This window comes from Rhinolophus sinicus, chromosome 16 (assembly GCF_057876585.1).
Source record: "Rhinolophus sinicus isolate RSI-liver-muscle chromosome 16, RSI-T2T, whole genome shotgun sequence".
NCBI lineage: Eukaryota > Metazoa > Chordata > Mammalia > Chiroptera > Rhinolophidae > Rhinolophus > Rhinolophus sinicus.
Window position 1 is genome coordinate 172,855,437 of NC_142516.1, and position 15,909 is coordinate 172,871,345.

Here is a 15,909-nt window from a genome sequence, read left to right on the forward strand (position 1 = left end):
TTTCAGCCCCTGTTCCTGAATGGGTCAGAAGCACCAATCACCATCCATCTTTGCACAAACTTGCCAGCTAAGATCAGCATGGGTCTTCCCCCGACCTCTCTGTAATGTACTTGGAGAACATGTCTTCATGTCTATTTAGGAGCATGTGTATAATAAGTTATTTTTTATCATCATTAATAAAATTTTAGCCCTAGAGTAGATTTCTTAATATTTTTAACTGCAAACATGTGCAAAAAGTATCCAGTAATTTGATACAGTTCTATAAATAAACCATATTTTATTACTGGCTTCTTAATGCCTCCTTGCTTAAAACTCTAGGTGGTAAACACTTATTGGACCATCAAGATCTCCCTTAAATCTGAGAACTGGGGGGAACCATTTCAATCAAATGAAATCTGTTTATCATGGATTATTAAAATGGATGCATTTGATAAAAGTGCTAGGTGAGATAGTTGCAGTTTTAATTTGAGGAGCATTTGAAGGTTAGAGTGAAGTGTCTGAGAGTTATGAATGCTCAGCTTTCCCTTCTCCTCTTGATAAAATAAAGTGATGCTTGGGACAACATGCTAGCCTTGCTGTCCACTGTGCATAATGCACGTGGATCACTGAATCACTCATGACGGCTGTTCTTGTTTAGAATATAAATTCTGTCATATTCCTAGAGAATAAAAAATTATCTGCGCTTTTGAAAACATTTCTTAATGTGAGACAAGCAGATTGACATAATTCCGAAAGCCTATAGTTTTGAAACTTGCATTGCTTACATTTTGATTGTGTGGACTCAGGTATTATTTAAAGCTTAGTTTGATTTTGGTGCTGCAGCTTTTTCTTAGTGACCCTTAACTAATAAGCTTTAATAGGCAGAAAAATTTCAATTATTCTAATTAAAGAGTAGTATTGAACATGTTGACCAAATGTAGCTATGTTGTTAATCAGACAACAATTATTTAGTAAGATCACACTTTTACATCAACCATTGATATAAGAAAGCTAAGTTCACCTGTTAATTTGTCAGTGAACTAGAGTGGCAGGTTTTCCTTAGTTTAAATTATTACGGTAAGATATTAGAAAAGCATAACTTGGATATGAACCCAAAGTCATATAGGCAAGTTTACTTTGAACTCAATAACCTGTGAAAGGATAGAATAATTTTGTCTGTATTTTTGTTTAAAGAGTCATTTTTAGAGAATAAAATTTTAATAGTGTTTTTTGATGGAAATCTTGTTTAATAAGACTAAACATAAAAGCAAACGATTTTAGTAATCTATTTTTATCAGATTCAGGTAAAAGAGTGCCAAACTGTTTTGGTTTCACAACAGGTTACTGTGTTGTGATAGAACTACCAGTTGGGGGTTGGATACTAAAACCCAGCATGCAAATGTTAGTGGCCTGACACGATGTGCTGATTTAGATTTCTAGATGACTTAAAATATAGCTGGAGTTCTCCTTTATCTCGGGACTAAACAGACAAGGCTTTGTGAAACACTAAATTAATTTGCATTGACATTCCAGTGTTGGTGATAATTTGTAGTGACATTATGCCTATTGGTTATGATTGTGATAAGCAGGCTGTATCCAAATGGACGTTATAAGAGCCAAATTTAATAGTCTTAGCATTGGAAATTTCTGCCTTGAGGAGAGCAGAAGTTTTTCAGCATGTACTTATTTTTCCCTCCACAATTTTGGAGTAATGCGCATCAATTCTACGCAGTTGAGGAATGACATGAGAGGATTATTGGAACTGGACAACATTACTAGTAGAGTGGAAATTCTGTAATGGTTTTTCTGCAGTGATGTGGTATAAAAGGCAAAAGGACACTAATCCTTAGCCTTTGCACATTCAGAATTTCAAGAAAGTAGATAAAAAGGGAAGTAGAAAACACATGTAATTAAGCTCGTATAATTTTCTTGCCAAATAATTTTTCAAAAATATCAGGAATTGGTTCAATGGAATAGCCCAATATTGTGTGCCATATATGATTCTGTCCATTTAATTACAACCACTTTTATTTCTTAAAAATATCCACAGAAAAGGTATGCTTAGTCTGTGACCAAATAAGAAAATAAGATGCAACGTATGCACACAACAAATCTAGTGTACAGTCATTTACATATTGCTGTTTGAAATGTCTCTGAAGTGAAAAAATTATTCCATATGTTACCAAAAGTTTTAATAACAATATTTCAACTACAAAATATCGAAGGCTCCTCTAACTCCAGCTTTTCTTTCCCCTGCTTACAGAGCTTATCTATTAGAGCAGTGGGATTATGGAACTATTTTCCAAAACTAAGTTATCTGAGAACTTCTTAACTGTCTTTACTGTAAATTGTTTCCATGGTGGCACTTTAATAAAATTACTCCTTTTAAACTTCAATTTCGCAAACTCTTGAACACATTAATATTTTTACGTAGATTTCTGATAGGGATGCTAATCTCCAGATTTTTGATAATGTGGTTGTTTCAGCAGAAGAGGTTTCTTTTCCTTAATTGCATGTATTCTATTTTTTAAGTACGAAATGTATTTGTATGCTGTGCAGGGATTGAAAAAGTGAACTATAGCTATTTGGAAATGACTTACTCAGTATCACTGTTACAGATCGACTCACTGAGGCAATGGGTTCTAGTTATTCACAGTATTCTTAAAGCTTGTTTTTTTGTTTTTTTTCCTTCTTCTTCTTCGAAAGAATACTAAAATTAATTAAAGCCAGAAGGATCTGGAATGTGCCAAATTTGAGGTGATTATTTAAAAAAGAGAAATTACGAACTCATTCATCATTACTATATTTGAGGTAATTGTATAAGAGTCTTTGATACACACAGTGGCATTAGAATAGAATTATAAAGTCTATTAACCATAACGATGGAGTTCTAGATGTTGATAAGATGAGGTGATGGTCTTTAAACTTTCAGTAAATTTGTCACCCAATTTAGGAGTATGTGTAGCCTATGAAGCATTGTTTTTATTCATTTAACTTCAAAGTATTACGAATGAATTAGTTAAAAAATATTTGAAGTCCATTATTTAGTTTCTAACATCCCAAGAGAGTAGTCAAGAGACTGGAAATGTTTTAACTTAGTGTGAATGTATACATACTTTACAATTAAACCAATCATTGCTTTGTTACTGTCATGGCCTTAAAGCACAAGTGCTGAGAAGACATAGCGATTTGCGTAATTAGCCCCTATTCCTTTTACAAGGTAAGAAATAAGATTACTTTTGAACAATTACATGTTATTTGAATTATATTTAATCTTTTATTACTCTGAAAACATACCAACACACACACACACACACACACACACACACACACACCTTGATGCAGATATGGACACAGAAATACTCCCCTCATATGTAAGCACATTTCTTCTTAACATAAACCCAATGTTAATAGCTCTGATGGCATTTCTCTCTGATGGGAAAAAAAATAAAAAATTTTTAAAAAGATGCCATAGTAGCTAGGAAGGCCATAACCTGCCTGTACTAAAAGTCAATTAAGACTGCACTTGTGTGTGTCCTCTACCTAGCCTTCTTGATACCAACTGACTTCTTGCAGACAATGTATATACTTTCATTCTGACCAATAAAAGGTAACTTGCTGAGTTATAGTTTGACTGGGTGCTTGACATGTGGTGCTGTTCCATTAAAACAGTGATAAAAGTGGTACTAGGGAGGTTTAAGAAAATTTAACTTGTGTTGCTTGTTTTAGATATACTTTTAGATATGTTGATGTCCTACTATTCTAAAAATATAAACGTGCAATGTCAGTTCACATACAACAGGTTTCCTTACATTACTTTTATAGTACCCATGTAAAAAAAGAATGATAATGTATTCCTAGTCATTATATAATCCTGTTCTGATACTACCAGACCGCTGTTGTAGACATAGAGAACACATTATGCGTTGTTCAATTGCAAAATGCTGCTTTTCAATCAATTATTGCTTACGGAATTTTTAGAAAGCAATCATTGAGTGGACTCTCCCCACTTCACCACTCTATAATATGTGCATGTTTGATTCCTTTTCTGTTCTTTCTTTTATTATTAAAAAAACTATAGAAAATAAAACATTTGTTTTCAGTTAAAAATCGACAACCCTGGTAGTTTATATTCAGTTTTACTTCTGTAAAATAGCCAAATTGATATATACTCCAAACAAATTATCATGTGTAACTATACGCTAAAAATGATGAAATGTGGCTTAAAATAATCTTCCTTATTGTGCTACAGTGTATGAGTAATTATAAATGTAAACACTTGACATCACATGTCCCTATAATATTAGCTTGGGGCAAAAGTAACTGCGGTTTAAAAGGTTAAAAATAATTGCAAAAACCTCAGTTACTTTTGCACCAATGTGATACTATTATTCTGTAGGTAGCATTCACAATACAGTATATTCTATTACTAATTTATGAAATACATTTTTGAGATCCATTATAAGTCACGACACAAAGTATTATTATTAAAGAATTATTGGGACAAAGTTCCCAATTGAAAGCTGATCATTAAAGGTATTAATTAAAATAAGTGTATTACAGAGTAGGTAAGAAGTTCAATATAGTAATATCTTTCGATTTTGATTTTAAATTAAGTTTTTGTACATGCAAAATAATTTGGATCAAGAATTAGGTGATTCTCTTCAGAAGATTTAAAATAGCCAAAATAATGTTGCAGTGTATTATATTGATAATTTATCAATAATAATTATTACTGTTAATAACTAGTAGGACATTTTACATTTTCTCCCTGTGCTAGTGATTTAAGTTGAATGGGAATTTAGCAACGTGTATAGGGATGCATCTTAATATCTATCTTTGCTGAAAAGTGTTAAAAACCCAATTAAAACTTGTCCTCATTAAAATGGACTTTTGTACGCTATAATTTGAATTAAGTAATGATTATACAGAGTATTTAAAAAGTTGTATATCAAAATGTATAACGTTCCGTTTTTGGCTATATTTTGTAAAACATTTTTGGTGTAATCAGTATAACTCTCACGTATGTCAAATCAAGTATTCTATTTATTTAAACAGATATATACTTAATGTATTTGGAAGCTTATTACACTCATATAATTGTATATATTGTGGCTTCAAAAGTCTGTACTTATCCTTGCTTTAAAGAAGTAGTATGTGCATTTCTTCCAATTTATTTTAATTAATTATATTAAGGACAACATCCTCTACTAAATGTACCTTACAATTCACAATAAAGTTTCAGAAATTATTTTGTACAGTGTTGAGATTTTGTGTTGAATTTGTTTGTGAACATTATTTTTGAACTAGTTCTCTGGTTTTCTAATAAGGAGTCCCCGAACTTAATCTTATTGATAAAATGACGAGTTAAAACATGTGGTATGATGAATAGCCAGCCCTTGTGTAACAGGGAGGCTGTTCTCCTAAGTGATTAGCTGCTCACACCTGTGGAACATTGGCTAAAAGACACCAAATGGGCTCCCCCCTCAAATCCCTAGTCACTCATTATGTCCACTTGCAGCATTGGAATGTCAAGTAATTTGCACTTTAACTAGGTGTTCTAGACTGCAGAAAAACAGTTTCCTGGAGGTAATGTGGAGAAAATGTATGCAGGTCTCTTAATGGAACTTTTTCATGCTGTATTTACAGAAGTTAAATAGATACTTACGACTAAAAGTTTGGCATACATTATTTTTGACATCCCATTACAGTGTAAGGCTAGACTCTCAAATATAGTAAACATAAATATCCACATTTGCTTCAGGTTAGCTTACAGGGACAGGCTCACTTTTTTTGCTAATAATATTCATTTATCTGGGCTGAGGACAAGCCTTGTGCCATCGTGAGTTCACCACAGTATTTTATGCTGCCCTTGAGGCCTGTAGGGATACAAGTCCTAGGCTATTTCCTCAGAGAAACACATGGGCTGGGTAGGAATAAATATGAGTTTGCTATGTGTTTTATGTTTAGGTTCCCGACTATAGGAAGTGGGGAGTTGAATTAAATTTTCATAAGAAATAATCTTTTCAATTGCAGATTACTTTATTTATGTACTTGTTTAAAACAAGCAAAAAAAACCAAAACTCATTGATGTCATTAAAAGGTCCAAACATTTTTTCACATGAAAGAGTTCCATGTTGTGATGATACTCATTTGAAATAGCAGAGATGAAAACTCACAAGTCATAAATGAAAAATGAATGTTATAAAATTGCTGTTCATCTTAAGTCACCTTTATTTTAACCCAGAGAGATTTAGGCCATTCTGTCCTATTTGCCACGTTTTGTTTTCCCTGATGTCTTTCCCTGAAAAACAGTAAGTTGGTGAGGTCCTTTCAATAACGTAATTGAATGAAAATATTTTTAGCTTGCATTTACGTTTTGATGCTACACACAAAACAGAACTTTTTTTTTTTTCACTTTCCATCCATGTGGTGAAAAGTATTTTGAATAATAAAGTTGTCAAATCTGAGGACCAACAGGAGCTGGGCAAGTGGCTTATTGGTATCTTAGTTAAATATTAAACAGCCAGGTTTAACAACATGCTTTTCTCCACTGGACAAGAGAAAATTGGCTCCAAATATGGATTTCCCCTTTTGATTATTTATTTGAAATTACTACCTATTTCAATGCTATTTAGCTGTTCTATCCATTCCTTAACCTTGCATATCTTTTCATGAGATATAATTCCTTACAAATACGTGCCCATATTTTTACTCATAAATAGTGCATATTTTGTTTCTATATTAAAACAGATTAACACAACAAATTATGCAAATCATTTTCACCACTTAATTTCAATTCAAAAATGCATTCTGATATTAATCTGGAAGGTTAAGTAAATATTATTAGTCACATTTCAGAAGAAGCAAATGATTTTTAACTGAGAAGAACTAAAGGGGGTGGAAGGAATGAATAGTATGCCTAACAAGATATTCTGATAAACAAACCAATTAATTTATTCTATATTTTTTTATTATTTGGTGACTTAGAAATAATGTGCTTAATCTCAGAGATGTATGAATATGTGGGTAAATATTCTTTATATACATAAAGATACATAAAATATTATTTTAATCTATAAGCATGTGTGTATAAAAGAATATATAAACATAGGTTTATATAGAGGAGTGAAACATTAATTGTACACTGTAAACACTTAATTTTTGTTATTTATTACATATAATCAGCTAATTATCTATCATATAATCAGAATGTAATACATATTTAATGCCAATAATTTACTTTTTATATTATTTGAATAATGCATTAGCTTTCTATTTCAAAGTTTTAAAGATGGAGTCATTGGAATTATTGTCATTAATTAATATTTTTATCAACCTAAATGTCAGAGGTTGAGGTTATTATTTTTACTATAGCTGCTTTTGATATTTAAATACATTTCCTTTAATAGAACATATCACCCATTTAGTTTTGTTTTGTTTTTTTTTAATATATACAAGTAACCATTTACTCAGGAATGTATAAATAGATTTATAATTCTCCAGTTAGTGTAAATGGATCACTATTCTTTTGGTTACTTTAAAATACTATGTCAGGGGAAAAAGAACGATCCCACACTTCATTTATTTAATGAATCTTTATTGATCACCTATATTGCAGTGTATGTTTTTGCCAGGTGGATCTTTACACAATAATTTGATGTGTTTCTCATGCTGCTCTTACAATCTTCTAAATAGAAGAGCTGTAAGGTGACTAGGCGTTGTTGTTTTTTTAATGTATATTAGCAATTATAATTTATACTTTTCTCAAATAAAATTGCAGTTAATCTGATTGTATTGTAAGATGCATGCTAAGGTTAATTTTATTACTTTATTTCATTTGTCTTCTTAACATATTTGCAAGATAGAATAACATGTGTTCCCTATACATAAGGGAAATAACAACTAATTATTTTGTTTTGTGATACAAACTACATACTTGATATTTAAAATAAGTATTATGTCCTTACTGTCTAGAAAATTCATCGTCCAGGGATTTGCCATTTTAGTGTAAATATATATTTAATAAAATGGCATTTTACTATTAAAATACTGAAAACAATAAATACCAGCAAACTTTTGTTTTGTTTAGATAACCATGAGTCACTTTCTTTGCATTATTACCTCATGTCTTAGATAGAAGGGTAGCAGTGTTAGAATAATTCATTTATAAATCATAACTATTAGTTGATGTATTTAAGAAGCTATTCTTAAATATATGTACTAAGTGTATACATGTAATATTGTGCCTTTTGGCAATTACTTATTTTAATCATCTCAGAAATGTGCAATAGCCTTAAGCATATAAATGGTTATTAATATAACAGAAAAATACTTGTTACTTTAAATATCCATCTTAAAATAAGCAGTGCTTAAACTTTTGTGTTCTGGACTCCTTTGAGTATCATTTTAAAGCTATAGGCACATGCAGCAGAAAAATTCATGTGCCCATATATATTTTTTTAATCACAAATTATTCAGAGTTTCCATAAACCCTTTCATCTATGAAAATGTCCAGGGGCCTGTGGCCCTAGATAAGAACCAAATATATGGAAATTATTAAGGTCTCTATTCAATGCCTACTAAATATTCTTTGAAAAAAGTTGAAATATTTCAAATAAAAATAATTTAATATTCTTTTCTCAATACTAGTTATTCTTTTAGAAAATGAACTCTTTTTAAGGAGTTCCTCCTATAACAATGGTTAAAACCTGAACTATTTTTGCTTCCTTGTTTTGTACAATACAAAAATGGTATACATTAAAGTATCTATTTTGCCATAGGAATGAGTACATTGATCACATTAATGAAATGCTCTTTATTGAACATATAATTGATGTTGTAAGCAGACAAGCAAATAAGCAGCCACACAGAGCGAGCCAAAGGCAACAGGGCAGATTTAAATTTTTTAACTCTCTGATGTATGCAGGGCTCATTACTTGTTAAATTGGATATATTTGTTATATTTTTCCATTGTACTTTGCTTTTGTAAGGTGCACAAACAATCTCTATGAAATGACATTAAAAGGTGTAATTTCCTGTTCACTCTCACATTTCCAACTTAGATTTTGCCTGATGTTTTCTTTCTTCTTGCAAAGAGAATAATAAAAACAATATTTTTTGCCCGTGGCCATATACATTCATAAATTAATTCCATATAAAAATGTTTAAGCTTGGTTTCTATCCCCATTTCTGAGAAAATTGAAGCTCCATATTTGAGCCGTTTTCAAGGTCACACAGCTCCTATGTGGCTCAGCTAGAATTCTTTTTTTTTTTTTTTTTTTTTTTTAAATATTTTAACACTCATCCCAGGAATCAGAATGCATTTGAAAAAGAGACAAACATTTTTTTCAGGCAATGGAATGAAATGTGACATAAGCATACATCAAAACGTATTTGCCTAGGATTCATTTTTTAAAATATATACAAAACTTTATAATATTGTAATAATATTTGTCATAAATGTGAGATACTTTTCACAGTACATTTTTACTATTTGTTAGTATTCTCTAACTCATGATCATTTCAATTTTGGTGAATTAGTAAGGCTTCCTTTCTTCCTACCCTACCTCAGCACCCCCCTTCTACTACCATCCCCTCTTTTTTCCTTCTCCCCATCTCCCTCCTCCCTCCCTACTTTCCTTAGTGCCTTCCTTCCTTCCTTCCTTCTGTGTGTGTGTGTGTTTGCGCACATGTGTTTGAATCTTCTGCCAAAACTGGGAGTAGTTGAGTAGTTTCTCTCATTACTGAGGGGTGGAAGACCCTGGATGAAAATGCTGATAAAAACAAACATTTCCGTGTCCCGACTACTGTCCGCTACCAGTCAGTCTTTTTCTTAAGGACGGGTTTATTCCCTTCCAGTTGCAATTCCTCTTAGTTTTGGTGATTTCATTATCAGTACCCAAAGCTACTATTCCTGGTAATTCTTATGCATTAAATGGATTACATATATTCTTTTATTTGTGGATTATTTTTTAGCCCTCAAAATAGCTCTATATAGTAATGTTGTTGTGAACTTTCATTTCATTGGTGGAAAAATTAAGTAATGCATACAAAAGTTTGCTTCAATTTCACAGCAAACTATTTCAGATTAAGCAGTAAACCATTTTGGTTCTACTTCTTTACAAGTTAGTGATCTCTTCCTTTTATTTCAACTTTATTTAAGCATATTTTAGATCTCATATAACTGACTCATTTAGAGTGTGCAATTCCATACTTTTTAGTGGATTTGGCAAGTTGCACAACCATCACTATAAATGGATCAGTTTTGGAACACTTTCGTCACCCCAATGAGATCCGTCCTGCCAATTTATTTTGATCTCTATTCTCCCCACCCTCAGGCCCCAGGCAACCACAAATTTACTCTCTGTTTTTATAGATTTTACCTCTCTGGGAATTTCATATATGTGGAATCATACCGTATGTAATCTCATATTTTGCTTTCAAGAGATTATTTTTGACACTATTTTAAATGAATACATCTTTACAAATTTTTACAATGATTAATACTGTGAAAATATCTACCTATATCCCCATGAGCATGAATCATTTTCTCCCTCAGCTTTCCTAGTTTGTATAGATCCTTATTTTTTTGTCAAAATGATCTTATAAAATCAAATTGAAGTGACAAATTATTATTGCATCCTAAGCTGGTGTTTGCATCCTTCACTACCAATTAAATAATTGATTAATTATTAACTAGTAGGTTAATTAATTACTTTTAAAGATCTCAAAATGTATGAAACCTAATAATATTCCAGACATTATTAATTTACCCAGTAAGACTGTAGTTACTGCATTTTGATAAGCATTTTTTGTCAGTGGTTTGGATCGGCCTCTCATGACCTCCTATAATGGAGATTTCTGAGTTGACATGAATGATTTAGGTTTTCACTTTCAGTTAAATCAGCATTTCTTCCTTGACACATATCACATGTATTATTGTAACTACAGTTAGCTCTCCAAGTAGAAATTCCTTTCTTGATATCAATGTTGTCTCTTCATTATACTTTTGAAACTTTTTTTTTTTTTAACTATATTTCAACATGTACTCTAACCACTGAGTGGTTTCAACTGCATCCTTCTTCTCAAAAATTACAGAACCACAAAACTTATAGGTCTTTCTGCAGTATATTAAATGAGTAGAAACAAAATACCATGCCCTTGCAATTATTTATAGAGATTATTAGAAAACAACAACTTAACATTTTAAAGGATAATCTAGTAAAATAATAAATATGAATATGATTATATTTGAGAAGAAATGATAATATATTGCAAAACAGTAAATGATCCAAACTATTTGTTTTTATCGTAAGATGTTATTCTTGAGTTTTGGGCAGCAAATTTAATTCCTCAATTGTAATTTTTGAGTGAATATTTAAATGATTTTGTTCTCTGAGCAAGTGTCAATCAGGTAATATGAGGAAATGACGGGACATGGTCAAAAACAGATAAATAGTTCATTGAAGATCCATCATATCTTTGAAGAACGAAGTATATAGAGACAATAGAGATGAAAGTGAAGTTAACAAAACCTTATTTTAGTCTTCACCATTAAAACTTTGACTTTGTCCCATTTGTTTTAATTTAGAGCCAATGATTTTGTGTCTCAGCATTTGCAAAAAAGAGAACTATTAAATGTGTTAACATCTCCATAGTGCTTATATGAGAGCAATAATCAATAAATCAATATATAAAAGAGCTTAGAATAGTGCCTGCAGCATAATGGGCATGGATAAAGTTTTTAATAAGTAATATTGCTAAAACTCCCCAAACAAAGGTTTCCTCTCAATTTTACTTTCACCACTAATTTTGCTTTAACAATACTCTGTCCAATCAGCTTTTAAAAAATTATCCTAATTTACATAGTAGAAAGAACTAAAATAATCTAATGTACAAAACTTTGAAGTTCGGTGGAACTTATTCCTATGTGTGTATGTAAGACATTGGGTTGTGACACGGAAGTTAAATGTTAGCCCTGTTTGGGTAATGAAATCTGATTTAACAGAAATATTTAAAACTGGTTGCACTTCCATAGAAATATGGACAGGATTAGTAAAGGATTGTTGCCATGGGGATTACAAGAGACTATCAAATTGAAAAATTAAAAGAGCCTTTTTTTGAAACGTCTATGAACTCATAACTATAGGCTTTCTCTTTAATTATTTCTTATAATTAAAGTGTCCCTCCCTCACTTATAAGGATGTGAACTAAGAATATATATTCAAGGTAATCTACAGTAATGTAGGCTTTGCATAAGAGGTTCTTTATTTTCATGTTTTTTTTGTTTTATTTTGTTTTTAACTCATGTTTTAAATTTTAACAGATAGGTAATATAGTTGGGGTTCATATTCGTTTCTCAACTCTGTTCAGCATCAGACCAAATTTGAGATATCACCCTTACTTTTTTACATTGTTTTTAATGAAACCTGAATAGATGAAAAACAGATGTGACCATGCAAAAAGTATTGTGTGAATGAGAGGGATGAAGTTATAAGGGAAATGTGCCAGAGGCTTTCCTTTTATTTTTCTTTTCTGTGGGTGTGTGTTTAATCTCCCACAGCACATAGCGTGATTCCAAGAAATAAAGCCTCAAGGAAAGGGACGATCTTATGATACTAACCCCTTTGGTATGGATTAACTTATCAGACATCTTTATTTTATTAGGCTGAAAAAATGTATCCTAGATGTAGTCTGAATCTGGCATGTCACTGGATATGTTTGATTGCAAACAAATGTGACTTTAGTCAGACATTTTGCGGCCCAGTCATAATGACTTGCACTATAATTGGGTTCTTATGTGTGTTTGTTCAGTTTTTCTCTCTAGTTTTTATATAAGCCAATTGGGTGTTGATGCATTGAGAAAGGAGCAATAGAAGGAAGGAACTCATAACAGAGTTGGGCAGAGAGGTTGCTTCCTGTTAAACAGTCTTCCCTTCTGGCTACTTGATGAAAGATACTAGAATCTTACAAAAACATTCCTTGCAAATACATGGAAGTTCTGTATGCTTCTGGCAATAATTCAATGAATAGGGTATTTAAATAGAGGGACTTTAAAAGTTGTACTTTTTGTACAGAAAAATAAGGAAAGGGCTATGGTTATCACTCCTATGTTTATCTGCATTATTTTAAATGACATCTGAGGAATCGGCTTCTCTCACGATGAATTCTACTTCTCTGAGTTTAGCCACTAATGCTAGTTATTCATCTTGTCTTTTATTCCATGAGATAGCCCAGGGCCCTTCCAATATATTTCTAACTCTGCACCTCCAGTTTTGAATTCATTTTCATTAATTCAGACTGTGTATGCTGTTGTTATTTGGAAAATAAGGATCCTAAAAATAACCTTATGAAATCACTTACAAATCCATGGATCTTATACTTATAATATTAGGCAATATATATGTAGCCAACAGGTTCTATAGAAAAACTATGACTGGGATGGTCAGGAAAATGTTACAGAAGAGATTTAAAAAAAACTGTCTCAAATATGTCTCAAAGTGTAACTCAATGGTAACTAATATTTGCTTTGTTTTTAGTCATTTTATGTCACTTTGAAAATTTTCTCAGTTATTCACAAAAACATTATGGGTGGAAAGTCAGATTTTTTCCCTCACATTTTATCATTGACAAAATTAAGGTTGAATGATGGAATGCATGTTGAAAGAAAAATATGCCTTATATTCTTAATATGTGCTATAAACTGCATTCACGTCTTAAGTCTTCCGGCAATCCTTTAACAAGTAATTATAGATTGATTTGCCCCAGTTTTTATAAGAAATTAAAGTAGCAATATGACTTGCCTAGTCCCTTAGAAAGCAGGTGTTTCAATTCCAGTAAGATCCCTTGTTTCTGATTTCTTTCTTTTATATGGTGTCTTGGAAAATAATTAACAGAAAAAGAAAAAGAGAGCGAGAATACTCTCAGAAGATGCCTGAGGCAGGGCAGGTAGAGGAGAGATAATAGCCTGCAGAAGAATATAAGGCAGGTGCAGGTAAGGGTGCTGCTTGTTGGACCAGGTGGGGATTTCTGCCGAAAAGTAGACAGAGAGATACCCAGAATGTCAGGCTGGAGTTAAATTATAGGGAGTATGCAATAACTTTCTCTAGGTATGCCCATTGTTTCCAGTGTTATCAAACTGAAGTGTGGGTATATGTTCGTAATACGATGTAAGATTATGTATTGTTTTTCTTGCTCAATTGCCTCTCAATGTTGAATTTATTATGGGCATAACAGTATAAAATGCTTCTTCCTAGCTTAAAGTATCAATGTTGGAGGGAGTTTTTGCTCAGGAGTAGGTGGTTCAAGATGGTGAACAGGAAAGGGCATGAACAAATAGTAGATTTTAGAGATAAATTCTTTAAATTCATTTAAATACTTATCAAGTACATATTAAGAGCCTGTTATATGCTAGAATCTGGGACAAGTAGGTGAACAAGACATCCTCCCTGTTTTCAAGAAACTTACATTGTTCAAGGAATGTCATTTTCCAAGGAATTTATATTCCAGACAGAGAAATATAGTTATCTAATGTATGTATTTATATTACTTTTGGAATTAGAATTTAGCCCATATTAAAGATTAAAAGCTCAAAGAATATATCATTTTCCTAAAAGGGAGTGTTTTTCAGAGCATTTCCTAAAGTATTACTGGATATTAAAGTATCAAAACATATTTCATTGCTTTGAGATATTCAGTTATTAGAGATCACATGTGAGTAGAGTGGAGGCCAAGGCTTTGAGAATTTCTTGTGCAATCACTTCTCAGTACTTCTCAGTGGGACAGAAAATAAAAATTATCAATTTGACTTTTTTCCTCCAGTTTCTACTCCTCCACAAGAAGGTCAAATGAAAAATTAGCTTTCATTTGACATTTTAAAATATTACTAGGAGGATCAAGAACTTAAGGGACATAGAACACTAACAAAGCAATATGTATTCCAACTACAAGATAGAAAAAATTGCTGTTTTAAAATATATATCATTTAAAATCATACAAAATTTTGAGTTACAAAGAATAAAACTAAGACAAACATTTGTTCACAAATGTGTGTTCTTTAATGCACTTGAGCACTTCCCCTATTTAGAATTTAATGACCAATTTTATATTAACAGCGTTTTATTGCATTCTGACCACTCATTATCCTGGATTCAGGATTTTCAAAGTAGAAATCCAGAGGTCTATCTTGGAAACTGAATTGTTCAATATGCTAGTTGATTGTTCTGAACAGGATCCATTAATTGCTCAATTGCCTCTCAGTATTGAATTTATTATGGGCACAACAATATCAAACACTTCTTCCTAGTTTAAAGTATCAAACTCTAGGTGAACTTATCATAAAGAAATCTGGAAATTTCAAATTTGGAAAAATTAAAAATTAGCCCTACTGCCATTCCATCCATTAACTCATTAACTTAACAAACATTGATATTGTTTTTACAAGTAGTGCCTTTACCTGTCTTATTTTCTGCCTATCTAATGTTTATCGCAGTGGTATTAATGTATGAAACATAATAGGTATAGCACCATCATACAGTAAGTAGCAGGACTGGATATAAAAGGACCCAGTAACAGGAATTGGGGGGACCTTTATGCTTCAGGGTCTTCATTTGTACCATCCAGAATTGTTAGTAGGATTTCAAAGATTCTTTGCATGTTAGTACTCAATGAAGACATCCCCAAAACTTGTTGAATATTGTAAGCATTACAAAATGTGATTGGCAAATAAGTTTTAATTGATAAATGTCAGTGCCAAGAGTGGCGTCAATGTTTGAAGTGCCTTTGTGACAGTATCTGAAGTTGTTATTTTGATCATTTTATTTTAAGAATATTTGTTTCAATTGACTACTTGACATCTACTAATTATATTTATGTAGATAAAAATGTCATACTTTTCTCTTGAAGCTAAATTACTTTGAAGCATTAACT

At 31.7% G+C, this 15,909-nt stretch overlaps 1 protein-coding gene across 8 annotated transcripts in view; it reads left to right on the forward strand.

Annotated features, from left to right (window-relative positions):
- Positions 1-15,909, forward strand: part of PCDH9 (protocadherin 9) — a 918,924-nt gene that overhangs the window by 24,872 nt on the left and 878,143 nt on the right. Inside the window, exon 3 of one of the 8 annotated variants that reach the window (XM_019712380.3) lies at positions 7-5,237. The exons of the other annotated variants lie outside the window; for them this stretch is intronic. Coding sequence (XP_019567939.1) covers positions 7-105 — 99 coding nt within the window. The 3' untranslated portion in view covers positions 106-5,237. Of the gene's footprint in view, positions 1-6; positions 5,238-15,909 lie in introns of those variants that run through there. 8 annotated transcript variants of the gene reach the window in all.